Here is a 12,841-nt window from a genome sequence, read left to right on the forward strand (position 1 = left end):
ATGAGATGGGTAAGGAAGTTCTGACACACCAGTTGTCGAAATGTGTAATTAAATTTATTTGGAGACATGTGTTTCTGAAAGACACAATCACATCATCAAGAAGCAAACTCTATTAATGCCACCATTAATTATGAACACTGTACCATGATACGTATTATGTTTCACACGTGTGACAGTGCATGTTTGCCATTTGTTTATTTTTGATTGTGCCTAATGGCAACGAGGAATGTGGGATAAAGTGGCCTGCATGGGAAATGGCCCAATACATATTTTTTGCCATGAACAGTGCTGCAGCCTGGTGAGAACTGGTCAGACTAGATGTAACATACATACATTTTTGCGTAAAATTTTTCTAATTTTCAGTTGTCTGATGCAAGGTAAGTCATTTGTATTGTTCTTGTTATCTCATATATATGCTGAATAATATATTTTTACGATATGAGTGTTTAAACAATGCGTTTTAGGCTACAAATGAAGTTCTTTGTTGCTTCTTTGAGTGTGATGGTTTGCTCTATGAACAACTAATGCTGACAAGGTGACTGATGGGGGAAAGTGACCACGGTACTTGGAAAGAGTGGTCAAGGTTTCTACTCCAATAACAGTTACTTTCACATATCAAAAACAATACTACAGATGAGATTGAGTTTTATACTCTTTTATAGACAAAGCTGTCATCCATCATTCGATCCCTCTAAGGGATTTTGAGTTAATTAATGTATAATAATTAAGACCACCTCTGTTCTCTTATATTTAGCGTAATATAAACACGACTGGAAACGGTCTGCTGCAGGTGCTTGGTATTATTTCTGATATTAGGGCATCAAATTGCCTAGGAAATACGACCAGAATTCAGAACAATGGCTTGGCATCCTGTTGCAATGGCACATTATCTGCTTCGGTAGGGGAAAATGGACACTATGTAAGCCTTCACAAAAATGGATATGATTCCTATATATATATTTCTTCCTTTTTCACTTAAAAATACGTGGTATGCTGTAACACACTTCTTTAGAATGGCCACTTTACCTCACGTTTTTCTAGTACTTGATAGTGATGTCGTGTGTTGCTGAAACACATTGTTTTGGAAATTAAATAAATGAGACATTTGAGCACTGGTGCGTCTTGATTTACGTTTGTCTTCCGTTCTTCGACAGAGCTCTACTGCGCCAGCCTTTACGATGGGCAAATTTTGTGATCATGACTATATATAAGATTGTATCCTCACGCAAGGACGGGAAAATTCATCAGCATTAATTTTTACCCCCTGGCAGCTCAGTAAACAGCGCGGAACGCCGCATCTCGTTTTTGCATTTCGCGTCGCGGCGCACTTTCTCGGCGGTGGCGAAGGAGCGGGGGGCTCAGTCGACGACTTGGACGGTGGCGTAGGCGCTGAAGGTGACCTTCTTGGGCTCGGCGCGGCAGTCGGGGCGGCGCGCCTTCTTGATGACGGACTTGAGGCGGTGTCCGCCGGCGCCGGCCAACAAGTTCTCCGCCGACCGGAAGACGTCGGGCGTGCTGCGCCTGCGCGCCGCCGTGCCGTACAGCGAGCATTGCTGCTGCTGGAGGTGGTGCTGGGGGTGGCCGCCGCCCCCGCCGCCCCCCACGGCGTCGCGCAGCCGCTGCGACAGGCCGCCCAGGAACCTGGCCGCCTCGGCGTAGCGGCTGCTGGCGGCTGCGGCAGCCGCGGCTCGCCTCGGCCTCGGCGGAGACTTGCTGCGGCTGCGCGGCTGCGTATGCGCCTGCGGCTGGGCGCACCACGCGCTGCCGCGCACCACGGTGTACTGCGGCCACGCGCTGCTGGGAGACACCAGCTGCCCGCGCAGGACCTGCCCACACGCACAAACACATCTACATCTATACTCCGCAATCCACCATACGGTGCGTGGCGGAGGGTACCTCGTACCGCAACTAGCATCTTCTCTCCATGTTCCACTCCCAAACAGAACGAGGGAAAAGTGACTGCCTATATGCCTCTGTACGAGCCCTAATCTCTCTTATTTTATCTTTGTGGTCTTTCCGCGAAATACAAGTTGGCGGCAGTAAAATTGTACTGCAGTCAGCCTCAAATGCTGGTTCTCTAAATTTCCTCAGTAGCGATTCACGAAAAGTACGCCTCCTTTGCTCTAGAGACTCCCACCCAAGTTCCTGAAGCATTTCCGTAACACTTGTGTGATGATCAAACCTAACAGTAACAAATCTAGCAGCCCGCCTCTGAATTGCCTCTATGTCCTCCCTCAATCCGACCTGATAGGGATCCCAAACGCTCGAGCAGTACTCACGAATAGGTCGTATTAGTGTTTTATAAGCGGTCTCCTTTACAGACGAACCACATCTTCCCAAAATTCTACCAATGAACCGAAGACGACTATCCGCCTTCCCCACAACTGCCATTACATGCTTGTCCCACTTCATATCGCTCTGCAATGTTACGCCCAAATATTTAATTGACGTGACTGTGTCAAGCGCTACACTACCAATGGAGTATTCAAACATTACAGAATTATTTTTCCTATTCGTCTGCACTAATTTACATTTATCTATATTTAGAGTTAGCTGCCATTGTATACACCAATCACAAATCCTGTCCATGTCATCTTGTATCCTCCTACAGTCACTCAACGACGACACCTTCCCGTACACCACAGCATCATCAGCAAACAGCCGCACATTGCTATCCACCATATTCAAAAGATCATTTATGTAGATAGAAAACAACAGTGGACCTACCACACTTCCCTGGGGCACTCCAGATGATAACCTCACCTCCGATGAACACTCAACATCGAGGACAACGCACTGGGTTCTATTACTTAAGAAGTCACGTCGCGAGACGGTCAGCTGGCGCTCCCTCCACTGTACAACCGATACTGGAACACTTCTGCTCTTACGTGTCGTACGATTTAAAAAACTGAAGGGTCACGTTTTTGAAACTCCGCCAGTCCGACGCAGAAGTGTGAAATTCGGCTAAATGTATAGTTGCGTTTACCAGAACTATGGTTCGGTAGTTTTAGAACACTACATAAATGATTTAGTAAATGGTAGGATTTCCGGGAGTGTTGGTAGCATTGGTAGGGGAAGAGAAACAAATCAGTGTGTGAGAGAGAATATGAAAGTCAATGACTTCGCTTTGTGTTTTGTTTGTTTGTTTTGCATATTATTGGAAACACAAATCGTTCATTATTAGTCCACTGTTTATTTTATGCCCTTGCAAAATATAAATTGCATCAGTTCTGCGTTTTATGTAATCACAGCAATTGCTTTTGATGAAAGTACAGCTTTCATGCACACAGGGTGAGTCACCTAACGTTACCGCTGGATATATTTCGTAAACCGCAAATACTGACGAACCGATTCCACAGACCGAACGTGAGGAGAGGGGCTAGTGTAATTGTTTAATACAAACCATACAAAAATGCACGGAAGTATGTTTTTTAACACAAACCTACGTTTTTTAAATGGATCCACGTTAGTTTTGTTAGCACATCTGAACATATAAACAAATACGTAATCAGTGGCGTTTGTTGCATTGTAAAATGTTAATTACATCCGGAGATATTGTAACTTAAAGTTGACGCTTGAAACCTCCGACGTTCAGTTGCGTGTTGTAACAAACATGGGCCACGGTCGGCGAGCAGCATCTGCAGGGACATATTTACGATGAAGACCGTCTTTACGAGTGTGGCTGTAGTGCACTGTTGTTGTTTGGTCTAGCTGTCGCAGTGTCCGCATGTAGCGCTTGCTGCTATTGTTATCCTGCATTCGTCTCCGCACGCAGACCAACTGTAGTACACCGTGTTACCAGACGTCTGTGATAGTGTAGTGTTGTAGGAACTGTGACCATGGTGTATTAGAACTCTGAAAAGGCGGAGATGATACTCATCTATGGCGAGTGTCGACGAAATGCAGCTGAAGCCTGCAGAGCGTATGCAGAACGGTACCCGGACAGAGAGCATCCAACGTGCAAAACATTGCAAAACATCTACCGCCAACTGTATGCAACAGGTATGGTCGTAGCACGCAAACGGGTCTGTAACAGGCCCGTCACAGGAGAAGCGGGTGCAGTTGGTGTGTTAGCTGCTGTTGCCATGAACCCACACATGAGTACACGGGACATTGCGACAGCCGGTGGACTGAGTCAAAGTAGTGTCATGCGCATACTGCATCGTCACCGCTTTCACCCGTTTCATGTGTCGCTACATCAGCAATTACATGGTGATGACTTCAATCATCGAGTGCAATTCTGTCAATGGACATTAACAGAGGATGCGTTGCAGTTCTACCTGTTTACCGATGAAGCGGGTTTCACAAACCACGGGGCAGTGAATCTACGGAACATGCATTACTGGTCCGTGGACAATCCTCGCTGGCTCAGACAGGTAGAGCGACAGCGACCGTGGACTGTAAATGTATGGTGCGGAATCATTGGCGACCACCTCATTGGTCCTCACTTCATTGCAGGGGCCCAAACAGCTGCAACATACATCGCGTTTATACAGCATGATCTGCCAACGTTGCTCGAAAATGTCCCACTGGAAACGCGTCGACGTATGTGGTATCAGCATGATGGTGCACCTGGACATTCCGCAATTAACACTAGGCTGACCCTTGACAGGATGTTCGACGGGCGTTTCATAGGACGTGGAGGACGCATAAATTGGCCAGCCCGTTCTGCTGATCTTACACCTCTGGACTTCTTTCTGTGGGGTACGTTAAAGGAGAATGTGTACCGTGATGTGCCTACAACCCCAGAGGATATGAAACAACGTATTGTGGCAGCCTGCGGCGACATTACACCAGATGTACTGCGGCGTGTACGCCAGAGATTGCAATTGTGTGCAGCAAATGATGGCCACCACATTGAACATTATTGGCCTGACATGTCGGGATACACTCTATTCCACTCCGTAATTGAAAACGGAAACTACGTGTGTACGTGTACCTCACCCCTCATGGTAATGTACGTGTGCGTCAGTGAAAAAGACCAATAAAAAGGTGTTAGCATGTGGACGTAATGTGCTGTTCCAGTCTCTTCTGTACCTAAGGTCTATCACCGTTCCCTTTGGATCCCTACGCAATTCGGTGCTCTCCGATACACACGATCGAACAGCGGAGGAGTGGTACTCAAGCGTCAACTTTAGGTTACAATATCTCCGGATGTAATTAACATTTTACAATGCAACAAACGCCACTGATTACGTATTTGTTTATATGTTCAGATGTGCTAACAAAACTAACGGGGTTCCATTTAAAAAAAAACGTAGGTTTGTGTTAAAAAACATACTTCAGTGCATTTTTTTATGGTTTGTATTAACCAGTTACACTAGCCCCTCTCCTCACGTTCGGTCTGTGGAATCGATTCGTCAGTATTTGATGTGGTTTACGAAATATATCCAGCGGTAATGTTAGGTGACTCACCCTGTATATGAGTGTATGTATGCATGGAAGGTGTACTTGTAGCCTCGATCAGGTAAGATCGTAACTGCATTACCTGTATGTTGATTGAGTTGCATACCTATTGGGCGTTATCTCATTTTTATAGCTTTGTATGCACATACGATCAGTGTCCCACTGGATTCACAGAGAAATTGGAGGCTGTGAACGATCTAAAAACTGACACAGGATATATACAGGGCAGTGTAACCTACGGAACTTTTTCTTCTACATAGTTATTCTCCTAAATATAAACAGTATTTATGGTATAATTGAAATTTTCGATGATTTGTAATGTGGAACCAAGGGATATTATGGTTTAAATTAAAAATAAACACAGATTTATCACTTAGCACTAGAAAATGCAATACCTTCATATATATGAGTGTATGTATGCATGGGAGGTGTACTTGTAGCCTCGGTCAGATAAGATCGTAACTGCATTACCTGTATGCTAATTGAGTTGCTTACCTATTGGGCGTTATCTCATTTTTATCGCTTTGTATGCATATACGATCAGTGTCCCACTGGATTCCCCGAGAAATTGGAGGCTGTGAACGATCTAAAAACTGACGCAGGATATATACAGGGCAGTGTAACCTACGGAACTTTTCTTCTACATAGTTATTCTCCTAAATATAAACAGTATTTATGGTATAATTGAAATCTTCGATGATTTGTAATGTGGAACCAAGGGATATTATGGTATAAATTAAAAATGAACACATATTTATCACTTAGCACTAGAAAATGCAATACCTTCAAAAACAAAAAACAAAAACCGCAGTATCCTCAAAAAAAGTAAGACAAAAGATGTGAACAAAAAAATCTCAAACATCGCTTCAATATGTCTATAAATATATAGATAGAACGTTTTTCATCATGATATATATATATATATATATATCTATATCTATATATATATATATATATATATATATATATATATAATTATTTCTCATCATGACACACTCATATGTATATATATATCATGATCCAATTGAACGTTTTACATCATGATCTATATGAGATTTTTTTGTTCACCTCTTTTGTTTTATTTCTATTGAGGATACTGCGGTTTTTTTTTTGAGGATATTTTATTTTCTAGTGCGAAGTGATAAATCTGTGTTCTCTTTTAATTTATGCTATAATATCCCTCTATTTCACATTACAAGTCAACATTTTTTGGATAAAACCTGAATTAGACATCGGCGATTTCAGTTATTCCAAAAATACCGTTTGTATTTAAGTAACAGGCAGCAGAATAACTATGTAGAAGAAAAAGTTCCGTACGTTACACTGCCCTTTATATATCCTGAGTCACTTTTGAGACCATTCACCGCCTCCAGTTTCTAGGGGGAATCCAGTAGGACACTGATCGCATAGCATACAAAGCGATAAAAATGACGTAACGCCCAATAGGTATGCAACTCACTTAACGTACAGGTAATGCAGTTACGATTTTATCTGATCGAGGGTACAAGGAATACTGCTGTGGACTACGATTATTGATGATAGCCTACGGTAGCCTACTGCAGTTTAAGAACTCTAGTTACACGTCTACAGCCATCCTCTGTGATCGCGAAAAAGAGCGGCGCCCTGCAACATCACCCACAGGCTCAGTGACACTTCAAACAGCAAGGTGTTGACATATGTGAAAAAGGTCAGAGGTGTAAGGTGGGTTAATGATGTTAAGTTTGCATCAAATTTCACCACACTTCTGCCCAATGCCATTATGGACGTGTCACCTGATAGGAAGGTCGTCATACCCACTCCTGGCCATTATTCACCCTTTATTGACGGCCGTGCGATGAAGTTTATAGCGGCGACCCTCAGCGTTGTAATCACGCAGTTTTGCTATGTGTGGTCGAGGAAAATATTTCAGACACAGCATCGCTCAGAATCGACACGAAAAGCCCTAGGAGGAGGCATAAAGGGCGTCGATAAAATCCCTTGGGGCGTTCATTTGCACACATTTCGTGGTCACCGAGCGAGGTGGCGCAGTGGTTAGCACACTGGACTCGCATTCGGGAGGACGACGGTTCAATCCCGCGTCCGGCCATCCTGATTTAGGTTTTCCGTGATTTCCCTAGATCACTTCAGGCAAATGCCGAGATGGTTCCTTCGAAAGGGCACGGCCGATTTCCTTCCCCATCCTCCCCTAATTCGAGCTTGTGCTCCGTCTCTAATGACCTCGTAGTCGACGGGACGTTAAACACTAATCTCCTCCTCCTCCTCCATTTCGTGGTCGAAAACAGCAATTTGGAGTGATGTGCAACATAATGACGTTGCTGACAATCTTTGACATTGCTGAAATCCACCGGACGATTCAACTCTACTCTAAGGACGCTGTGGTACTGTAACCCAATTGAAAGTGAGTTGACTCCTTTGGAATTCAGCGCTGCCGCAATCTTTGCTCTGATATGCAGGGAGAAACCACTACCGAATGTCCAAAACAATTTGACGAAATTTGAACACGATCCGAAGCAACGAAGTGTGTTTAGGTTTTTTTTCAGCTCTCTTGTTTGCGCAGTCATGTCGCGTGATCATAGGGGTGGGGGTGGAGGGTGGGTGGGTGGCGATATTGACACGTGACATGCATGGGGGCGGGAGGGGGGGGGAAGGCAGAGGGTCCCTCTAAGACTCTCCAGATACACAACACACTTGGTGCAACCCGTGGACATTTGTTGGGCACTTTAAAAATGTTCCCGTGCAGAAACAACCATTCACTGATTCCTGGATGCCGACATGACAGGCATCCCTTTCGGCAATCTTCAGATTCTGCATGCCCACGAGCAGACGCTACAACAGCAGTGTAGCGCTACATAGCTGTAGGATATCGAAGGGATTGTCTGCCCACAGGCACCTAAGAATCTGTGAAGAGTTGTCTCCGTATAGGTACATTTTTTAAATGCTCAAGAAAGGTGCGTCAGTGGCGCCAAGGGTGTTACCAAACTTGGGGAGCCACAGAAAGAACCTTTGCCGTTTTTTTAATGGATGTGTCAATGTTACACCCCGCCATATGAGCACAAAGTGCGAGAACCAGGAGTTGAAACACCCCGAAAGCTCTTCGCTGCTTCGAATCACGTTTAAATTTCATCGAATGAGTTTGAAAGGTCCCTAGTGGTTTCACCATGTATACCAGAGCAAAAATTGCAGTCGCGTTAAACTCCAAAGCGGTCAACTCACTCTCAATTTGATTACAGCCCTAAGATGCCCTTCGTAAAAAATTGAACCCTCCGGAGGGTGTCAGCAATGTCAAGGATTGTGAACAACGTCATTCTGTTGCACATCACTCCAAACTGCTGTTTCTGACCGCGCAATGTGTGTAAGCAAACGCCCCAGGGGAAGGGGCAGTTTCATCGACGTCTTTTTACCATGTCCTGAGTCCTCTTATCATCGATTCTGAGCGGTCGTGTCTCTGAAACGTTTTTCTCGGCTATCCATAAGAAAACCACGTGATTTCAACTTGCTGTTCTGAACTCCGTCACAGAGGCACCAAAAAAAGGGGTGAAATGTGGGCAAGAGGGAATGTGTCGATCTTCCCATCGCGTGTCTCTTTCACGGTGGCGTTGGGCAGAAGTATGGAGCAATTTTGTGCCAATGGCACATCGATAACCCACAGCAGAGTTCAGGTGAACTTTCGAGCTTTGGTCTTTTCCTGCACGGGACAGGTGAAAATGTGTACACTGACCGGGCGTCGAACCCGGGATCTCTTGCTTACATGGCAGACGCTCTATCCGACTGAACCATCGAGGACAGAGAGGGTAGTGCGAGTGCAGTGATTTATCCTTGGCACGCTCCCTGTGAGACCCACATTTCCAACTTGTTGGCCACACACTACATTTGTAGACCCCGGGTTCGAGTCCCGGTCGGGGCACACATTTTCAACCGTCCCCGTTGATATTTATCAACGCCTGTAAGCAGCTAAAATGGTCTGCATTTCATTGTAATTTCATTAAAGAGGAAGGTTGTAGGCACCTTTGCGCCAAATTTCTACATCGTAATGGGAACAATTACGGAGTTTTGAAAAAGTGGCCCTTTAATTATATTGACTAGTGTACTTTGAATCGAAGTATAATATTGTGCAACGTCGCTACGAGGTACGCAGACGAATGCATCTGAGTGTTTTGAGCAACACATGCAGAAAAAATGGGCAAACCTTTCTTACATCAACAAGTAACATGCCACTGGCAGAAGCACTACAAGACAACTTTTTAGTGTGACCCTGCCTTTATTGTATTAATCATTTATGCTGTTGATAGTTCTACATATAAGTATATAGATAGAAACTCCGTAGATCGCATGTTATTTGATTTATTGAGTAGCTCCGTTCGTCATACGCGAGCATCCTCAGATCTGTGGTACTTACAGTGTATAGCAACACGTGTGATTAAGTTAACCAAAAAGACTCGACTTAAAGAAACGATTTCAGTTCGGTTACTCAGCCACATTGACGTACAACTCTACTTTTATCCATTTTCTGATGATAAACTTCTTTGTTGAAGATAATAGCTGTTGTCGATGTGTTGGTTTCTGCGCTATTAATGAAGGTTAGGAAACGAGATCGTATTTAAATTGAAAGGACAAAAGTTCCGAAATAGTTTTCATCTCGCAAGAGGAAATATTTGTGTAAGAGGGAAAAATTTCTTGAATGGGAGTCATGGGGTGGTTTCCTGCTTACCGTGAGGTAGCCTTAAAAGCGGTAGTCGGTTTTTTTGTATATATATTCGTTATTTACATGGCCCCTTTTGCAGGCAAGCCGGCAGCAGCCAGGTTACTTCTCTTCGGCCTTCGGTTGACAAATAAAAGACATACACAGTAAATTTTTGTGATGATAGAACGCATGACAAGATGATGGTGGTGTTTTTTTTTCGCTCAGTGATGACCAAGACGATGAGGTTGGGGAATGTTCCTGGTTTTGTGTGGTATAACATCTGAATGAGAAAGGTGTTGAAGAGGATGTTATGAAAAGAGTTTATGTGATTGTGTATTGTAGTCGGGATGTGTAAATTGCGTAGCCGAGCGGTCTACGGCGCTGCAGTCGTGGACTGTGCGGCTGGTCCCGGCGGAGGTTCGAGTCCTCCCTCGGGCATCGGTGTGTGTGTTTGTCCTTAGGATTATTTAGGTTAAGTAGTGTGTAAACTTAGGGACTGATAAACTTAGCAGTTCAGTCCCATAAGATTTCACACACATTTGAACATTTTTTTTTTTTTTTTTAAATTGCGAGATTTTTGGATTATTCAGACAGAACAGGGAGGATTGGAGCCTTAAGGAAGGGACACTTGGTGTAGCCTATTACTGGTAGAAGAAGTACAACTCAGGGATTATCCTACAGTCTGCGAGAAGGAAGGGGTTAAAAAAAGTTACTCCAGAAGAGGGTGTAGACTTTAGAGTGATCTTAGACGAAAGGAAAATGGGATACGCTGATATACGCGTGACAGCATGTCAGGAATCTCAAGGATGGGGGAGGGGAGATACAATATAGTGATAAGGAGGGTATAACTGATAAATTTTGGGAGTAGTGAAAGTTCCCGCAAAAATTCCATAAGTGAGGTTGAGGCAATTTATATTTATTTTGTCTCGTTTGGTAAAAGATGATATAGCTGGAACGTGAGGTTTCATGCAACTGTATTGCTTTAACAAGTTTTGCTTAGATTGTAGAGGAATTACGTCTGCTCCGACCGACTTTGGAGCGGTGAGATAAGAACGGTAGCTGAAGACAGCGAAAGGACAATTTCCATTCGAAAGCGAACTGTCGACAGTCAACGAGACTGGCCAGGATGACACAACGTCCGTTGGACGGTCCTGTGGCTCCACTGCCGTTTCGTCCGCGCCTCAGTGCTACGGAGGGCCGCAGCTCTCGCATTAATGAAAAGACTTTCTCCTCCGCCGGGAAGGCGGGCCCCGCTCCACGCGCTGTGGCTAACGACTGCCCCCGCAGCCAGATTACGGGGCCGTCGCCGCGAGGAACTGCTAGGGCAGATCTTCTGTCTGTTAGCGTAACAGGCTTGCGGAAGAACGATTTAATAGACAGAGCGTCTTCTGTGAACGCCGCGACGGCTTTAAAATAAAGTTATTCGCAAATACTGTCAGCTTAAATATTACACTCGTACACTCTTAATTTCTCTTACTGACTTCTCAGAGAGCTGATCTCGATATTCGCCATTCAAAAAGACCTGGACCGATAATACTTCTCAGTTTTTGTGTCAGGCAGTGAGTTTTCTCGGAATTCTATTCACAAAGACCTGGACCGAAAATATTTCTCTGTTTTTGTGTCAGGTTGTGTGTGTTCTAAATTATCTACATCTACATCTACATGGATACTGTGCAAATCACATTTAAGTGCCTGGCAGAGGGTTCATAGAACCACCTTCACAATTCTCTATTATTCCAATCTCGTATAGCACGCGGAAAGAATGAACAGCTACATCTTTCCGTACGAGCTCTGATTTCCCTTATTTTATCGTGGTGATCGTTCCTCCCTATGTAGTTCGGTGTCAACAAAAAATTTTCGCATTCGGAGGAGAAAGTTGGTGATTGGAATTTCGTGAGAAGATTCCGTCGCAACGAAAAATGCCCTTCTTTTAATGATTCCCAAACCAAATCCTGTACCATTTCTGTGACACTCTCTCCCATATTTCGCTATCATACAAAACGTGCTGCCTTTCTTTGAACTTTTCGACGTACTCCGTCTGTCCTATCTGGTAAGTATCCCACACTGCGCAGCAGTATTCTAAAAGATGACGGACAAGCGTAGTGTAGGCAGTCTCCTTAGTAGGTCTGTTATATTTTCTAAGCGTCCTGCCAATAAAACGCAGCCTTTGGTTAGCCTTCCCCACAACATTTTCTGTGTGTTCTTTCCACTTTAAGTTGTTCGTAATTGTAATACCTAGGTATTTAGTTGAATTTACGGCTTTTAGACATACAGGTTTCCTTCGTTGTTTACATGTCTGAATTCTGTCTGGGCACCGAGCGAGGTGGCGCAGTGGTCAGCACACTGGACTCGCATTCGGGAGATGACGGTTCAATCCCGCGTCCGGCCATCCCGATTTAGGTTTTCCGTGATTTCCCTAAATCGCTCCAGGCAAATGCCGGGATGGTTCCTGTGAAAGGGCAAGGCCGACTTCCTTCCCCGTCCTTCCTTAATCCGATGAGACCGATGAACTCGCTGTCTGGTCTCCTTCCCCAAACAACCAACCATCTGTATGGGCGTCTTCAATGCAATTTTTGAAATGTACTCGTAGTTGCGAATATCGACAAGCATAAGCTGGACGATGGCATGACGACAATGAATATTTATACTGGACCGGGACTCGAACCCGGATTTCCCGCTTACTGTGAGCGGCCATTTACCATTAGGCTGTTCGAGCACTCTTCAGGGTCAGACGAAAATGTGCATATGTCGTCA

General features: G+C 44.5%; 1 protein-coding gene across 1 annotated transcript in view; it reads right to left on the minus strand.

Annotated features, from left to right (window-relative positions):
- Window positions 1-336: 336 nt before the first annotated feature.
- Window positions 337-12,841, minus strand: part of LOC124545790 (endochitinase A-like) — a 394,777-nt gene continuing 382,272 nt past the window's right edge. The window contains exons 5-6 of the mRNA XM_047124737.1: window positions 1,763-1,826; window positions 337-1,672 (exon numbers count right to left, since the gene is read on the minus strand). Coding sequence (XP_046980693.1) covers window positions 1,359-1,672; window positions 1,763-1,826 — 378 coding nt within the window. The 3' untranslated portion in view covers window positions 337-1,358. The remainder of the gene's footprint in view (window positions 1,673-1,762; window positions 1,827-12,841) is intronic.

Source organism: Schistocerca americana, chromosome 8, assembly GCF_021461395.2.
Source record: "Schistocerca americana isolate TAMUIC-IGC-003095 chromosome 8, iqSchAmer2.1, whole genome shotgun sequence".
Lineage (NCBI taxonomy): Eukaryota > Metazoa > Arthropoda > Insecta > Orthoptera > Acrididae > Schistocerca > Schistocerca americana.